General features: G+C 40.2%; 1 protein-coding gene across 1 annotated transcript in view; it reads left to right on the forward strand.

The window, feature by feature from the left end:
* The window catches only part of MCCC2 (methylcrotonyl-CoA carboxylase subunit 2), a 63298-nt gene extending 44608 nt beyond the window's left edge, over positions 1 to 18690 (forward strand). The window contains exons 11-17 of the mRNA XM_061187892.1: positions 778 to 850; positions 3806 to 3882; positions 6753 to 6819; positions 10257 to 10413; positions 11297 to 11411; positions 13258 to 13343; positions 16049 to 18690. Coding sequence (XP_061043875.1) covers positions 778 to 850; positions 3806 to 3882; positions 6753 to 6819; positions 10257 to 10413; positions 11297 to 11411; positions 13258 to 13343; positions 16049 to 16166 — 693 coding nt within the window. The 3' untranslated portion in view covers positions 16167 to 18690. The remainder of the gene's footprint in view (positions 1 to 777; positions 851 to 3805; positions 3883 to 6752; positions 6820 to 10256; positions 10414 to 11296; positions 11412 to 13257; positions 13344 to 16048) is intronic.
* Positions 18691 to 18947: the final 257 nt, after the last annotated feature.

The following is an 18947-nucleotide window of genomic DNA, read 5'->3' on the forward strand; positions in this document are numbered from 1 at the left end:
TAGAGCTGGGAGAAGCTGGGAATCAGAGCTGGTTCTTCATCTCAGCATTATTTGCTTAGGTTCCTTTATTACTAGTTCATCACATCTTCACAACTTTGTTCCATCTTTGCAGAAGTGAGAACCGAGACTCAGAGGGGTTAAATGCCTTACTCCAGGACACATAAATCATATGTTATACCCTAGGTTGGAGCCTAAGTCTTCTGACTCTAAGGCTGGACCTTGCTTTCTTTCTTCTTCTTTTTTTTTCTTAATATAATCTTTTAATTGAAGTATAGTTGATTTACAATGTTGTGTTAACTTCAGGTGTACAGCACAGTGATTCAGTTATATATATATATATATATATATATATATATATATATATATATTCTTTTTCAGATTCTTTTCCCTTATAGGTTATTACAAAATATCGAGTATTATTCCCTGTGACATGTAGTAGGACCTTGCTTTCTGATTGAATCCCTGACTCTCGGCCAATACATTTGAGAGCCCCTGAAGCTCTGAGTCTAACAACCAGCCCATGTAGTCTCTGTGCTTCTCTGGTATACAACATGGAGCTGTTGCTTTTATAGAGAAGTGTAAAATCAGGGCCCAGAATGACTTCAGGGCATTAACCATGCATGTCAAGTGAAATTCTTCTGAGAAGATTTTCTGAGTAGGGTGAAATTTTGTGAAAGTGACAACTTCATTACAAATTTGTTTTCCTTACAAATAACTTGAATGCAAAAATTCTTTTATAATATAATTGCTCAGGGACATTGTTATTTTTCCTCTTAGGTCATTGCTAGAATCGTGGATGGAAGCAGATTCAGTGAATTTAAAGCCTTATATGGAGACACATTAGTTACAGGTATAAAGATGAAGAACTGAAAATGTGAACATTTTATGCTGCTTTGAAAATAAGTGATCTCTTGTCTCACGGCCCTGATGCACTTGGCATGAGCTTTGTTATTTAGAGAGGTATAAACGTGTGAGTCAGTACTCAAAAGGAGCTGTTTTGTAAAGATCACTTGTAGCTGAATGCCTTCATGGATCCAGAATTTAAAATGATGAGGGCAAGATGCTCTGGTCCAGACCATTATTCTGTGACTTTGTAGCATTAGCTGTATAAAAAGGCTCTTATAGTAAAATTAACAAAAATATTTGTAGTTTTTAAAATTTCTCTGGATGACTATAATTATTTTGAAAATTTCAGCACGTCTTCTTTATTCTTTAGTCTTCAATTCGACTGTGAAGTTTCGTGTGATGTTTTAGTTTCCCAGAAGACTGTAGACTGAGTTAAACCTTCTCGCCGCCTCTGTGTAGGTCTTATGTTGATCCACACAAAGACTAGATTGAGAATACAGGACAGAATACCAAGTCTGAAAATTTCAAACAAAATAAGAATGTTTATAAAAGTTAATTCATTCACCTAAACTGTTACGTTTGTAGGCCTTTGAAGAAATATTTGAAACATAGACACCAGGTCCATAGTAATCTATCTTGGACAAATGGCAAAACAAATTTGGGCATTTTACTTGGTCTTAAAGAAGCTCCAAAATGTAGTAGTTAATCTGAAGACAGCATATCAGAGTAGAAAAAACAACTAGCTGCAAAAATCCAAATTGCAAATATACATTGAGGCTTAAAGATAAGTCACAGCAGTTTCTCCTGGTCTGATTTATGAGCAAGAGAAGGGTTCACACTGGAAGTGGAATTTATGTGTTTGTATTTAGGTGTTTAAGTGATTAAGAGCTTTTTCTTTGATATATAGACAGGATTTGTCACCAAATAGTTCAGGATGTAACCCTCATTGTGCAGCAGTTTAAAACAAGTCAGAAGTGTTTCTGCTTCTTTCTCAGAGATGGATGGACTGTCTTTGTCATCTGTTTTTATGTATTTGCCCTGGACTTGCTAAAATGCTTATGGTACCTTTGCCCCCTAAAATACCAGCGGTAGATCTACCAGATGGCAGATCTCCATCTCTTCTTGTCTGTACTGGAATTCAAATAAGGTTTGGGGTTGGGGGGGAGTGAGAGGGAGAAGAGAGGAATGAGAGGGCGAAGGGGGAAGGAGAGAGGAAGAGGGGAGATGGGGGGATGAGAGGGTGAGGAGGCAGTAAGAGAGGATGAAAGGGGGCATGAGGGGGAGGGGGCAGGAAAGGAGGAGGGAGGGATGAATGCGGGGGCCATGAGTGGGAGTGAGGAGGGAGAAGGACAGATTTTTCTAAGGATCAGGTGTCTCTGGCAGTTCTTACAGCTTTCCTCCTGCCCCTGCACTTGCCATAGGTAGGCCTAGGAGTTTCATAGACATTTTGCTTTCTTGTTTGGCCCATAGGAAGTTGGTGAAGGTGCTCCCTCCATGGGTGACCCTCATGTAGTGGGGCATGCGCCCTACTCAGCAGGACTAAGGGTGGATGGAAAGTTTAAACAGCTCACAGGGCAGAACACCTTCAGGGGTAGCACCGTGCTGCTGAGACACGTGCGAGATTCCCAGCTCTTTTTGTGGGATGGGTCAGGACTCAGAGTGGATTGTTAGAACTTTGGGGAGGTTTGCCCCTCTCTGAATTGCCTCTGTAAGTGGCAGTGCCATTTAGGGTGTGCAGCCTAGGGTTTTGGCTGGGATTTTAGGTCTGAAAGACCAAGAGAAATCAAGGTGACCGGCAAATCAGTGTTTCATTTTAACATGTTAAATAAACATAAGGATTTTAAAAAATAAATCAAGACAAAGCCAGAGTAAAGAACAAAAATAAGTCTTAAAAATTTCGGTGTTCTGGCTTGTCAGTAGGTTGACATTCTCTCTTATCCATTCATTCTTCGAGCACCTGCTTTGTGTCGGGCGCCCCACGCCAGGGGCCTTAGTGGCAGCCTGTCCAAGCTTGAGCTTGGACACAGAGCCTGGTCCAGGAACTTTGGCATTGAGCTTCCTGTGACCCCTCTCACAAGCACAGTTTGTTGACACTTGGCTTCCAAGTATTTGACACCTATTTTTAGTCAAGTAGGTTTGTTGAAAATCACTCTTGGGAAGGTCTCTAGTCACATCCTTCATATTTACAAAATAGCCTCCTGGAATCACCTAAAGTGTCTACTTCACAAAATAACAGGGTTTTCTTTCCCCTTTTTCTTCTCTCATTTCTCGTGTGTGTGTGTGTGTGTGTGTGTGTGTGTGTTTTGTGTGTGTGGAGTGGTAGTGGAAGTGGTAGTGAGACAAAAACAAAACTTGTGGAAAGGAGAAAGAAAAAGATGCAAACACAGAAAATGAAAGTGTAGTGATTTATTCTTCTTCTAAGCTTAACTGGATTTCTTACCTTAAACTCGGTTACCACCAGGCTTGACTGCATTCCTGCTTTTTAAAAAAGTTTGTCTTTGTTGAGTTTATCCCTTTTATTTCAAGGGCCTGTCATTACCTCAGGCGTTTTAAGGCAAGCTAGTCACCTGAAACTGGCCGATGGCTCTGAACATTGACCTTTAAAGGGATCTGTGTCTCTGATTTGTTCTATATCAGAATACCCTTCGTGTCTGGTACATAGTAGGCACTCATATATGTTACATGAATGAACGGATGACACACTAATCCAATCATCTAACCAAACTGGTTGGTCAGACAAGTGGATAACTTTATATGTAACACACCCCTTTCAAGAAAGCAAAAAACCCAGACTCCAGTACCTTAGAAATAAATTAAGCCATGAGCTATTTTGTACCATAGACGAAATCTCTACATTTTAAACATTGATTTGAAATTAAACAATGTATAAATATGTCTGTTTGTTGTGAATTAAAAGCCCTCTGAAATACATACATCTTTTTTTCAATTTTCTTTTGAGGATTTGCTAGAATATTTGGATACCCAATAGGTATCGTTGGAAACAATGGAGTTCTCTTTTCTGAATCTGCAAAAAAGGCAAGTACTGTTAAAAATGTTTCAAGGTTTTTCTGTTTTAATTTAAACATTATCAAGTAATGAATGAAAATTATTACATAAAATCTTTAAAATATTTAACCAGATGCCTTAGCAGACAACATTGTGTGCCTATACGTGTGAACATGTATGTGTGTGCGTGTTAAATGTTTGAAACAGCTTTAGGGAGGTTTACGTGAATATGATGAACTGTCTTGAGCACTGTTAAAAATACAAATGTTTGTTTTAAGAAAGTTCTTTTAATACTTGAATTATAACTGCTGTGGATGATGTATACATTTTCTAAGAATATAGGAATACTTGTCTTGAAAGTATTTCACGCACTCGAGGGGTTCAAACATACTATTCATATGGTTCTGAGACACGATCTGCTCTATTCTATCCCGTAATCAGTTTAACTTGATTATATTTTCACTTTTTGGAAACGGAAAGATAATGGGTCTTGTTACTGAAGCTCTGGTTTTAAAAGAGGGAATTCATGAATATCTTTTGGCTTAGTATTCAATTTCATACATCATTGTTTCAGATTTACCTAAACTTGGATAAATGTAACTCATGTACTTATTATTATTTTTTTTTTTAATAAATTTATTTATTTTTGGCTGTGTTGGGTCTTCGTTTCTGTGTGAGGGCTTTCTCTAGTTGCGGCGAGCGGGGGCCACTCTTCATCGCGGTGCGCGGGCCTCTCACTGTCGCAGACTCTCCCGTTGCGGAGCACAGGCTCCAGACGCGCAGGCTCAGTAGTTGTGGCTCACGGGCTTAGTTGCTCCGCGGCATGTGGGATCTTCCCAGACCAGGGCTTGAACCCGTGTCCCTGCATTGGCAGACGGGTTCTTAACCACTGCGCCACCAGGGAAGCCCAATTCATGTACTTATTTGATAAAATATTTTCTTAAGAAAATAAAAAGGTTTAGCCTTGTTTTTCCTCTTCAAATGATAGAGTGAATAACAAGGTAAAAGTTCTCTTACTGAGGCAGGTAACAGGCAATTAAGCACTTTCATACCCTAATTAGGAAGAATTTGTCTTCGGCAGAATGTTTTATTAGTAAGGTTACTTTCTGGATTTTGCTATTCATTATTGTTCCCCCACTGAGATTATAAGACGAAAATAAGAGAGTAAAAATAAAGAAAATAAAAGTCATCTACATTCATGCCAGAAATAACCTTGAGTAACATTTTATTATGGTTCCTTAGTTTTTTCTATTCCCCCTCTTTTTTTAAACAAAATTGGTTTTGCCATATATAGAGAAGTTTTGCTGGTTTTCACTTAATAGTATGTATAGTGAGCGTTTCCAAAAAATTAAATATTTCTAATACACTGAGTTTCTTTTTAAAATTTATTTAATTTATTTATTTTTGGCTGCATTGGGTCTGTGTTGCTGCGTGCCGGCTTTCTCTAGTTGCGGTGAGCGGGGGCTACTGTTCGTTGCGGTGCGCAGCCTTCTCATTGTGGTGGCTTCTCTTGTTGCGGAGCACGGGCTCTAGGCACGCAGCCTCAGTTGTTGTGGCGCACAGGCTTATTTGCTCCGCGGCATGTGGGATCTTGCCGGACCAGGGCTTGAACCCGTGTCCCCTGCATTGGCAGGTGGATTCTTAACCACTGAGCCACCAGGGAAGCCCCTAATACACTGACTTTTAATGACTATATAATATACTTATTTCAATAGAGGGTATGTCAGACTGAGGCCAACAAACGCCGCCTTGTTTTATTTGTTGGCTTGTCACAGATAAATCCGGGAGGAGAGCTATGTTTGGCCTCTGTCTGACATTTCATTTGTTGAAGTAAACCCCACAAGTCTGTGTGATTTCCTCATTCTCGTATTTGAGGTTGAGCAATTGCTTTGCAATCTTGTACTTGCCAAGGCATTTCCAGCTAAGTTAAAGGCATCTGCAAATAGAGTAAAATATAAAGGAAACAGCTTTAAGTGTTTTCTTACTCACATAATCTTTAGAAGATAGGGAAAGGAATAGTTATATTTTTGTGTCATTAAATAACTAATTTCCTAAACTCAGGGTTAAAAGGTGTCTAGCACTCATCTAAAATCCCATTTGGGCTTCCCTGGTGGCGCAGTGGTTAAGAATCCGCCTGCCAATGCAGGGGACACGGGTTCGAGCCCTGGTCTGGGAAGATCCCACATGCCACGGAGCAACTAAGCCCGTGTGCCACAGCTACTGAGCCTGCGTGCCACAACTACTGAAGCCCGCATGCCTAGAGCCTGTGCTCTGCAACAAGAGCAGCCACCGCAATGAGAAGCCTGCGCACCACAACGAAGAGTAACCCGCGCTCGCCGTAACTAGAGAAAGCCTGCGCGCAGCAATGAAGACCCAGCGCAGCCAAAAAAAAAAAATCCCCTTTATTTCAAGTATGTTGGTAAGAAAGATATATTTTACTATAATCTTGGTGCATGAAAGAATTTCAAGTGATCGTCAAAACGTAGGTATCCCAGCAGGGTTTATATTCTATCTTTTTTAAAGTGGAGAACCAGAGAATTGCCTTATGGTGAGGCTCAGAAATTCTCATTGACAAGCAATTCTTTCTTCTCTGTTCCTGAAGTTTCACTTGCTGTTTGGAATATTAGTGGTTGACTTCATCTCTGACACAGGAGTTGGCCTACAGTCATGTGCCAGTGATCACACAGGTGCCTGTGCAAAACAAGTACAGTGCAAATTGTAGTCACATGTTCCATTGACAGTGGGTCCCCATGGTAGTATTATTATTACTGTTACTATAAGGTCAGACTAGCCAAGCAAAGTGTACTCTTTCTTTGACCCAAATGTGTTGTTGGCAGGGTAAATGATGATTAGATCTGTTAACCTCCCACTAAAAAGATTTTTATTTTATTTGCTTATAGGGAGCTCATTTTATCCAGTTATGCTGCCAAAGGAATATCCCTCTGCTGTTCCTTCAAAACATTACTGGTAAGAAAATAGCTTGGACTTCCCTGGTGGCCACGCAGTGGTTAAGAATCTGCCTGCTAATGCAGGGGACATGGGTTCGAGCCCTGGTCCGGGAAGATCCCACATGCCACAGAGCAACTAAGCCCGTGCGGCACAACTACTGAGCCTGTGCTCTAGAGCCTGCGAGCCTCAACTACTGAGTCCACTCCGCAACTACTGAAGCCTACACGCCTAGAGCCCGTGCTCCGCTACAAGAGAAGCCACCGCGATGAGAAGCCCACGCACTGCAACGAAGAGTAGACCCTGCTCTCAGCAATTAGAGAAAGCCTGCACGCAGTAACAAAGACCCAATGCAGCCAAAAAAAAGAAAAAGAAAATAGCTTAACCAGTTTGGTTGCATTTATTCGAGAGCTGCAGTGTCCAGTATGGCTCATGTATTGGACAGTGCAGACATAGAATGCTTCCATCATAACAGCTTTATTGGACATGCTCTCTCTAGATTTATCTTTAAAGGTTAACACTTCAAGAATCTTGAATATTTGGGGGAATTTATCCATGTTTTTGAGTGAAGCAATTTCTGAGTTTCAAGTGTATCACAAACATTTGAGTGGCCTTCCTTTACTCCTGCACATGTGCACCCACCCACCCAGAAAACAGCAGAGTATTCTCGGCCAGTAACACTCTCATTAGTGCTGGAGGGTGTTATCTGACCCATGGTCTCTTTCGCAGTACTTTGTTCCCCATAAAGGATTTTAAGTACATGCTGTGGTCCTCCCTTTTCCTTATCTTTCATTGTGCAGTTAATTCTACCTGAAGCAACATCTTAAATGGACATGCACATCCTGAACCAAAGTCTGGGATTTGAGGTTTTTTTTTAAAGATTATTTATTTATTTATTTATTTATTTAATTTTTGGCTGCGTCGAGTCTTAGTTGTGGCATGCGGGCTCTTTCGTTGCGGTGCGTGGGCTTCTCTCTAGTTGTGGTGGGGGGTTTTCTCTCTCTAGTTGTGGCACGCAGGCTCTGTGGCGCGTGGGCTCCAGAGTGCATGGGCTCTGTAGTTTGCAGCATGCAGGCTCTAGTTGAGGCACACGAGCTCAGTAGTTGTGGCGCATGGGCTTAGTTGCCCTGGCATGTAGTATCTTAGTTCCTTGACCAGGGATCAAACCCGCGTCCCCTGCATTGTAAGGCGGATTCTTTACCACTGGACCACCAGGGAAGTTCTGCGATTTGTGTTTTGACTCCAAAGAATGATAAGACCAATGTCAACTGTCTGATTTCACGTTCCATGGGTGATCCTAGCATGACGGATGAAATGATTTTTAAGGGCTCTTAGGGTTCTAGAGTTCTTCTTCCTGGCATTCTGTGATTCTCCTATTTATACTTTTTGTGTGTTGCATGGTGCCTGACAGATAGGAGGCACTCCGATATGTTGATTAGCTAAAAAAAATGTTTCCCCCAGTCTTCTAAGTCAGGGGTTCCACCCCCGGGCCACGAACTGGTACTGACCCACGGCCTGTTAGGAACCGGGCCGCACAGCAGGAGGTGAGTGGTGGGCGAGGGAGTGAAGCTTCATCTGCCGCTCCCCATTGCTCGCATTACCGCCTGAGCCTTCCCCCCGCCCGCCGCCACCCCGCTCGTGGAAAAATTGTCTTCCATGAAACTGGTCCCTGGTGCCAAAAAATGTTGGGGACCACTGTTCTAAGTCACGTGTGGTTATCTCAGGTTCAAAGGAAGGAGAGGTCCTTAATTAGTTGTTGGGATCAGGCATGCCTTTATGAGAAGGAGTTTGGCCGTGACAGTCAGCAGGGCTTTACATAGTACTGGTGCTAAAACATCTTCATCTGGTGCTGTTCTTAAGTTTAAGATATTTGGTTAGATGACTCTTGAGAGGAGTTATATCCAGAAGGCAGCCAGAGAGGGCCCCATGTGGCAAACCTTCTAAGAGGGCAGGTAAAAGTACTCTGAAGCTTCACTAGGCCAGAGACCTTGTTTCTAATAATGACTCATGATTTATTAACCACCAGTAAGTTAAACCGTGTGCTTGGAAGACTCCTACATTTTCGCTGTGCTTTATTTTTTGTTGGGTTGGGGTCAGAGAGCAGAGTTTGAGTTTGGTTTTGCAACATTGCATTTGAGGGACCTCAGATGTATCCATTTGGAAATATATGGTGGGCAGTTGAAAAGTCTTGAGCACTGAAGAGGTGTGTTAGCTGGAGGCGAACGTGGAGACATCCTCAGAACATGGAGATGGTGTTTAAAGCTGCGGGAATAGATAACACCCAGAGAGAAGAGAAAGGGCTCAGGGATAAACTTTGAGTAACTCTAATTTCTTCCACAGAGATGAGAGTAAAGGAAGAAAGGCAGCATGACTATGTTGTTCTTTATGGTGAGAAAAAGAAGGGTTAGAGAAAGCCAAGTGAGATGGCCTCGGTCTTCTTTTTCAAGGCACAATCACTCACAGGAACTAGAGGCACAGCGGGGTGATAGGATGGTGGGTGGTGGGTGAGGGCTTTTAAAGAGAGTCGATATTTGAGATAGCTACTGTGGGAATGTTACAGGGAGTCGAGGTAAAATAGATAAAGGAGTCTCTGAGCTATTCTGAGGGCCCAGTTCAGAGGGCAGGGCAGGTGACCAGAGGAAGCAGATGGTGCCTGGTGCGGGCAGGGCTGGTTACATCAGCACTGTTGTATCCACAGCAAGTACAGGTGATCCATAAAAAATGGTTTAATTGAATTGGATTACCCATTGCTGGAGATTTGCAAAGCAAGAACAGCGACCATCACGTAGGCACGTGAGTCTTTGGGTGCGGAGGGAGACAAATGAAGCCTGATGCGACGTTTATAAGGTGAAGAGGAAGAACCCCAAGGCCTGGAAAGCCCAGTGATGCTGCAGGCCAGTTTCAACAGAGCTGGGTGGGAGCTTGGAGAAGTAGAAGGATCCTATAATTATAATGAGAATTCTTTTATCTTGCTATTGAGTCGCTGACAGGGACTCAGCATCTCTATGAAACATTAATTTTATTTCATCAAAGTTTTAAAGCAGCGCTTCAGAAGGAATAATCTATATTTTAAACTAGGTCAGTGAATCCTAAAGCCCTCACAGTTGGGCTTGCCATAGTACTTTTTCCTTAGCTTGCCATATCCTGTTCTTTCATCACCAAGCTATTGTTCTGAGATAATTTCTTGAAGATACGTTGTATTCTTATCTTGTTTGAGGATCTCTGCGTGCATCCAGATGAACCATTTAAACAATTTTTTAAATGATTAGAGAAAATTTTATTTTACCTTTTAATGCAAATTTGTGGGGGGCATATTTCACATATAAATATTTTATTAGGGTGAGAGGCCTGTGGTAAAATATAAGGTTGACAAGATGTCCTTCTAGTACCTTGGTGAAAATGACTTCTGCACACTAATCTCATCACCCTGAGGCTCTCTTTCTGTTCTTTTCTCACAGGATTTATGGTTGGTAGAGACTATGAAGCTGAAGGAATTGCCAAGGATGGCGCCAAGATGGTGACTGCCGTAGCCTGTGCCAATGTGCCGAAGATAACTGTCATCATCGGGGGCTCTTATGGAGCTGGAAACTATGGGATGTGTGGCAGAGCATTTAGGTAGGTGGTTGTCATGATTTTCTCTGAAAGAATGAATCATACTTCAAGTATCATTATAAATGGTCAGTTTACTTCAAGGCTATTTGAAATATAGAATGACATTCACAAATCTTAATCAGTATACCATAATTTGTATCATTTGGAGGGGTGAAATGAAATTCAATGCTAAAAGTACCACTTGGAAGAAATCCACAGTGGGAATCAGGAAATATTTTGAAATGGCTGATAATGAAAATACTACATGTCGTAACTTGTGTGATGTGTCTAAAGTCTTGCTTTGAGACAGGTGTGTAGACTTAATTATATATTATATACTGGAAGAGAAGTAAGGCTGAAAATCAGTGAGCCAAGCAGCCAGCTGAAGAGGTTCAAAGAAGAGCAGCATATTAAAACAAGAAAAATAAAAACAGGACATAATAAAGTACAAACATTATAAAGATAGAAGAATCAGGAAAGCCCAAAGTTGCTTTGTTTAAAAGGGTTGACAAACTTGAGAATCCCCTGTTAAAACTAAAAAGTAAAGGGAGAAGGCACATATCACCAATTTTAGGAATGGAAAACAGCACATAACTGCACATAATAAGAGGATATTTTGAATACTTTTTTGCCCAGTAAATTTGGATGAAATGGAAAAATACTATTTATCAAAACAGACATCAGAATCACCTGGAGAGCTTAAAAATTCTACCGTGCTGAAGCCCCACTGATGGAGATTTCTCTGGGGTGGGTTCTAGGCATTGTTGTTTTTTTTTTAATCCCCAGATAATTGTAATGTGCAGCCAGAATGAAGAACCACTGATTTAAAAGGTAAACATGGGCCTCTGAAAATCTCTGTGTAGTACAGTGAATTCATTTGATCATTCTTTCCTTTTTCCCCCCATAGCCCAAGATTTCTCTACCTGTGGCCAAATGCTCGCATCTCAGTGATGGGAGGAGAGCAGGCAGCTAATGTGCTAGCGACAGTAGCAAAGGACCAAAGAGCACGGGAAGGGAAACGGGTAAGTGCTGTTTCTTTGTCTCCGGGTTTGACTTTCACCAGAACACTGTGGAGCCAGGGAGCAGCATACCCAAAACCCCTCCAAGTTTGTGGCTAGGATTCCAACATTCAGGGCCTGGCTCTATCTAGAAGATGCTGACCTGGAAATTGTTTTAGCAACTTAGACTTACACATTCTCCATCTCTCTTTTTAGAGCCATTTCACTTGAAGTACCTTCTCGTGGTAATTTACAAACTTTTCAGAATCTCCAAGAAAACACTTAACAAACTCTTGTCTCTGGGTGCCTGAGGCATGAAGATGTTTGATTCTTAGTCATTTGCAGTTAGTGAGATTTAAATAAATCTGACTTATGTCTTTGATTTTATGACCTAAAGCAGCAGAATTTTGTGTTTCCTGTTTTACTTTTAGATTGTTGTTAAGGATACCTCTAGTGGGAGGGCCCCGTCGTGTAATGAGAATTGAATACCATTATTATACTGTGGAAGTATCAATGAAGAAGGAGGGAAAGGGCTCTGGAAGCTTAATGAAAAGCAAATTAGCAAATAGCTGCTTTTGAGATGGATTCTTGTTTGTGTCTCTGTTAGAGATTCATCTGAAATTTTGCATTACATTTTATTATAACTTACAACTACTTTGTGTAAGCAACACGCCTATAAAATGATTGGTGCATGTTCCTAAAGTTGCTTAGGTGCACTGTTTCATCGTAACAAGGCATAATGTGGAGGAGGCCCTGCATTCGCAGGCTCTCACTTCTGCCATTTAGAGATTGATCATCTATCTGGTCAACCGCCTAGTTTGTGGAGTGGGGATAATATAAAGCCAGAGGGTGGTTCCTGCCTCCCTCATCCATGCTTCACATCCCCAGCTATCTTTTCCAAGCAACAGTAACTCTGCAGACTTAAGTTGAAGTTTCAGATGCACTTTAGTACTAACTAGTATCCAAGCAAAAGGAAAGCTTTACTTTTGTGTGTATGTAGTGGGGAGTGGGGGATATGAAATTCTACCTGATATTTTGAAGGCATGTCTTAAATTCTAGCCCAGCATGGCGATCTTATTAAATAGTTGTGCTTTGATTAATTTGATATACAGATATATGAATTCATCTATTTTTATATGTGAAAGGAAAGTATAGGATTTTAGTGGTTCTTCCTCCAAATTCTGGACCTATAAATGATATTAAACGATGAAAGTACATAAAAGGTTGGATTTATTTGAAAAAAAAATCACTTGGTTTTTGGTGTAGAATATTTTTTAAGTTGAAAATACTTTTCAGGATTTCAAAATTAGTTTGCATAAAGATTTTAATATCTGAATTATCACTTGTTTCTGGCAATACGGATGGGCAAGCCATTAAATTTTTAATTAGGGAAAAATCTCTCTCAGCTATCTGGGAAATTGAAGAGGTTATTTAAAATGGGCCTTATTGTTTTATCCCTTTAAGCTTTAAAATGTTTAAAATTTTAGCTATTTTGAATGAAAATTCCCTACTTTTCCCCCTCCTTATACAGAAACTGCAAGATGTAATATAGCCCTTTGTTATATTGTATAATTCACATCCATTGCTATACCCTGCTGGAATATGTGATACCTTTGGTTTTGACCTGACATTAAACAGCCTCAGGACATTGGCTCTGATAAGGGAGATATAACAGTGCACTAATTTGATACTCATGTCTCAGGTGAGATCATGTATGTTAAAGCATCCCACGTAATCTATACATCAATGTGCAGATGTTGGTTGTAACATTATCGTTCATGAAATCTGTTGCCTCTTTTTTCTTGAGGTTCTCTTGAGTGGATCTGTTGTTCCCCTGCAGCGGCCTTACTCATTGTGCCTTTTCTTTCAGTTCTCCAGTGCTGATGAAGCAACTTTAAAAGAGCCCATCATTAAGAGGTTTGAAGAGGAAGGAAACCCTTACTATTCCAGTGCAAGGTGAGAGCCAGAGAATAACTGACTTCTTGATGGGCACATCTTGGCAGTCAGGGCAGCAGCTTTACAGAGATCTGAGCAGTTGGCATGATCCAACCCTCATGGGAACCAAAAAATAACGTTTGGACACAATTTTGTACTGTTGTTTCTATAATGGGACTGCTTAGTGCTGAAATGCCGCTCCTTCTCCCAGGCTGGTCTTTGGATCCATCACTACTGGTCTGATTCTGCCACTCTCCACCCCTCTTCCCTCATCCCGCTCCTAGTTGAAGTGGTCCAAGGCCTGCAGGAGCACCGTGGCCAGAGGTGGACCGCACTGGGGCTGGGAAGTTGAGAGTTATAGTCTCCTGGCTGTGTCACTTTCAGGAATTAGTTCTGCGCTAATGGGTTCCTGTCATCCCCCTCTCTGATTATTTTGTTTTTACCCCATTTAAAGATGAAAATGGTTGAACACTTACTAACACTTGTTAACACGTGAGCTTGTGCATTCAGAAGGTGATTATTCATAGCCAGGGTCCACATGTCAACACTAAGCAATTACCTCACACACCATGGCGGCTCTTATTCTGTTTGTTTCTTACACCACTTAAATGAGGTAATAAATTATCACAGCTGTCCCCGTTGGAGACATGCGTGTGCTTTCATACCTCTTTTTTCAACAACTTCAGTGTTCTACATTCTGAAGAATAATTGAAGCTTCATGTTTTTCTTTTATCCCTTGGGCGGATGGAAAAAAGAAAATAACTATTTGTGTCCTTTAAAAATTGGGTTATGCTGTGATTTATGCCATTTACTGTGAAGGCAAACTGGAGAGGAGGGAGAAAAGAAAATCAAAAGTTAGAATCCATGTCAGTTCCTCAAATGCATCTTTTGTGGCAGGCACTGCTCCTGATGTTGGGGGGGCAGGAAAGACTGAACATACTTATTTCTCAGAGCATAATTAGTTTCAAAATTCAATTAACACCATTTGGGATTTTTGAAAAGCCTGTTTCTCTTCTTGTTAATATGTATTTCTGCAAGCAAATGTACAGGTATATTTTGCTGTGGTGGGTCATTGATTCACTTAATTAAGAACAAAATATTTTGTAGTCTTTGAGAAATAAACGTTCTTTTTACCATCACTTAAATAGGCTTACGTAGTAGCCAGTAGAAGCAAAGAGGAAATAGAAAATCATATAAAAGGTTAAAGAGAAAATATACATTGTAAGCTCACCTATAGTTTTTTGTTTGTTTTTACATAAGACTTTGAAATTCACAAGGACAGTTAGAGTATTAAACTTTGAAAAATGGCATATTTTGTGTGAACCATTAATTTGTTTTTCAGCCCTGGCTAAGTCATCTCTTAAGAAAGACTGAATCCTTTATTATTTTCATACTTACATTATTATTGTTTTTAGTGGATTATATTCAAGACAGGAGAGCATATGGCCCAGATAGACTTATCTTTGGAAATTAATATTGAAAAACAACAAGGTTTTTCTTTTAATTTATAGATGTTTAACCCTTCTGTTGAAACAGTTGGTGGCATGGAGACACCAACTTTGTTTCAAAGATGAAAGGATTTTCAAACCAGTTTATGGCACCTTCCTTGGGTTTAATAAATCTCAGCTTAACGATAAAATTCTGTGGTCTGTCTAGGCTTTAACATGGCTAGACCTGTCTTTTCAGAGAGCTCTGTCATCATCTGTACAGTACTGTAGCTTCCTATGTTTTTCTTAATCCTTACATGTTACATGTACAGCATGCCAATTTTCTTCTGCTCAGTTGTTTTTATAATCAAACTTTTCCAGACATTTGATTAGGGCCTCTTACCTGGAACAGCCCCGGCACCATCGTGCTTGCTATATTACTCTGCTGTAGGCTTCAGAAGGGAGTGTAATCAATTGACCGGGTTACAAACTACAAGAATAATATTTTTTTTTTTGGCTGTTGATACTTTAAGATCCCTATTATGAATACTTTATGAGCAATGATTTGATTCATGGTCTGTCGATGTAAGTATGGTTTAATAATTGATGCTATGTCCAGATACTGAAGGCAGTTTGTTTAAAGAAAGCAAAACTGCCACCCACTAATGACCTCTAAAAAACAATATTTCTTACTCATTTTTTTTTTTATAAATGTGAGGTTGTCCATGAAAAGCAAACTAAGATTTCTACTTGAGTTTCTTCTGAAAGCAGTTTAAAGCCATTACTTGTTTTTCCTATTGTAGCAAAAAATAAAGAACTACATATGAAGGTATTTATTTTATTAATAAAATGTACTGAAGTCTATTCAGTAATTTTCATAGTTTCTTAAGAGTTTGGGAGTTTGGGGGAATATACCTTTTCTAGTAGGGACTTTGGTTGGAGACTGTTACCTTGGTTTATGTGGCTCTCCATAATAATAACAGTAATATATCAACTTGACTTGTATGTTTGTGTGGGCGGAGGAGGGACAGGAAAGTTTTTCCTGAAATAAATAAAACCAGGGTTTATTTTGAAGTTCCTTGTAGTAAGCTGTTCCTAAAGCTGTGTAAGAGTCATGTTATTTTTCTTTCTCTCTTTATTCCCCTCTTGAACATTGTTTCCATTGCAGGATTATAGTAGCTAATCAGTAGATCCACATATTACCTGAAGGAAAACCTCCTCGGCACTTTTGGGCATAGGGTGTATAACTGGTGGTTTGGTGGTGGACTCCTAATCACTCGGTTTTTCTTCTTTTATCAGGCTGTGGGATGATGGGATTATCGATCCAGTGGACACCAGGCTGGTCCTGGGTCTCAGTCTTAGTGCAGCCCTCAACGCACCCATCCAGAAGACTAACTTCGGTATCTTGAGGATGTAATTGGAATATAAAGCATCTTCCATTGGACATGTACCAAAAATTAATAAATTAGTAGCCTTAAAATTTTAGACTTTTTCAATATGTGGCTATTACAGTAAAATTGTTTTCTTAACACAGTGCATTATACTTTTCTACCTTTAAAAAAAAAATCAGTGAAGATATTTATTTGATGCAGCTCAATTCCTTGTAAATTCTCTTAGAGAAATTTTTCTATGGCTCAGCTTTACCACCCTGAAAAGGAAGAGAATAACTTAGAGTTATCCTTTCTAAGCCGTAAGTACTATGAAAAGTTCTGTAATCTGTAAATTCCAGGTATTGTTGAGATTTTTAACATAAAGTTGTATTTCCACTGAACTGACTGCTTTGCAGATTATGCATGGTGATATTTTAATGTACTTTTAAAAATAAGCATCTGTTACTTTTCCCTCCAGCCACCACCGTCCTCCTCTCCATAGTTGTCAGACTTCTTGTCTGCACTCTGGGCTCTGTTTCCTACCCGTTCTCTCCTCACCCTCTCGTTTTCTGGCTTCTACTGCCAACAGCCCTCTCCAAGGTCACCGCTGACCTCCATGTTCCTGAAACCAGTGGGTCCTTTTCCGATTTAACCTGATTTAATTCTCTGGGGCATTCAAATCAGTCAAACACTTCCTCCTAGAAATTCTGTCCTTAGCTTCCATTGCTGTAACACTCTAGGTTTTCCACCAGCCTCCGTGGCCATTCTTGTTCAGCTTCCTTTGCAGGCCCTATTTCCTCTGCTCATTCCTCCTTCCCTTTACCATTTGTCTTGATTTTTCATTAGTCATATGTGAATGCATTCTTATTCTGAAAGATACAAATAGCACAAAAGTATCTCCTTATTATTTAATTATTCTTATTAAAATAATAATTGTGGTAAAATATACATAACATAAAGTGTACCATTTTAACCACTTTTTTGTGTGCAGTTCTGTGACATTAAGTACATTTACATCACCACCATCCATCTCCAGAACTTTCCATCATCCCAAATTGAAACTCTATTATTAAACAATAACTCCCCATTCTCTCTTCTCCCTGCCGCTGGCACATTTCCTTTTTCCTTTTTTTTTTAATTGAGATATAATTGAATATAACATTATATTAGTTTCAGGTGTACAACATAATGATTCAATATTTATATACACTGCAAATGATCACGAAAATAAGTCTAGTTACCATCCATCATCAAGCACAGTTACAGACTTTTTTTTTTTTTTTTCCTGTGATGAGGACTTTTAAGATTTACTCGCTTAGCAACTTTCAAATATGCAGTACAGTATTAACTATAGTCACCATGCTGTACGTTACATCCCCAGGACTTATTTATTTTGTAGCTGGAAGTTTGTACCTTTTGACCCCCTACACTCATTCTGTCCACCCCACATCCCTCTCCTTTCTGGCAAACACCAATCTGTTCTTTGTATCTATAAGCTTGGTTTTCTGTTTTGCTTTGTTTGTTTTGTTTTTTAGATTCCACATATAAGTGAGATCTTATGGTGTTTGTCTTTCTCACTTCACTTAACATAGTGACCTCAAGGTCCATCCATGCTGTTGCAAATGGCAAGATTTCATTCTTTTTTATGGCTGAATTTTATTCCTCCTCATCCTTGAATGTATGTGTTTTACATGGCTTGATTTATGCTCGCTGGGCCATTTCAGCCCTTCTTATGGTTTTAGTTGCCATCTAAATGGGGATGATTCCTGTGTTGACAGTTCTTAACACAGTTCTTCCCTGAGCTCCAGACCTGTCTATCTAACAGGTCTAAGGAACCTCAGACTCAATCATCAAGTTCTATTGATTTTTGCCTCCTGTCTTGAATTCCCCTACTTTTTTTGTCTTTTATGCAGGCCTTAGAAGGGGTCTACCTGCATCCAGTCTTACCTAGTCCAATCTCTCCATCACTCTGGAATTAGAATGGCCATTCTCAGGTGCACATCTGTCGTGCTGCTTCCTTCCTTACTTCTTTCACTGGTTCCTTGAAGGGCCAGACCCCTCATGGCCTCCACGGATCTTGATCCTCAGCTCTTCAGTCTCATCCCCTTGACTCCTCTTTTCACTCTGGGTGCTCCACCCATTCTACACTTCTTCCAGTTCCTTAAACCTATGAAGTCCTTGCCCCCTTAGAGCCTACGAGGTTCCCTGTGCCTGAACTGTTCTCTTCTCCCTTCTACTTAAACACCTATCTTTTGTCTCTGTGATTTCCCTGGGCTGGGTTAGACACCTGTTGTGTGCTCTTATAGAGCACCATCTTCTTCCTCTGTCACTTCCTCTGTCTTATATGTTTATAAGAAATACAAACATTTCTTTAATGTTGCCCTCCTGCTAGAATGTAAGCTCTGTGAGAGCAGGGATCCTCCTGTTTGGCCTGTATCTCCAATGCCTGGCACTTGTAGATGCTCAAATATTTGTTGAATGAATGAAAAGTCCATATTTTAATTGTATCCTCAGGCCACATCATTTTAAAATAAAGTGATTGATTATATGATTTAAAACAACTATCAAATGCTTTCCTAATAAAATTAATATTTCAAACATTTGTGTGTGATGTTCAGTTTAGGCTGCAGTGTGTATCAGAAGTCAATTTAGTTTTTTGAGAAGTGTATAGATAGAAGATCACAGTTCAGGGGTAAGTTGCATTTTCAGAAGAATGTTTGAGGAGGTCATGGGGAGGATGTGACTGCCAGTTGACCCCTGACCCGCTAGATGACCCCTGACCCGGAACCAGCCAATCAGTCGTTGGCTCCTCCCCATCTCCCCTACGG

The sequence above is a fragment of the Eubalaena glacialis genome, chromosome 4 (genome assembly GCF_028564815.1).
Source record: "Eubalaena glacialis isolate mEubGla1 chromosome 4, mEubGla1.1.hap2.+ XY, whole genome shotgun sequence".
Lineage (NCBI taxonomy): Eukaryota > Metazoa > Chordata > Mammalia > Artiodactyla > Balaenidae > Eubalaena > Eubalaena glacialis.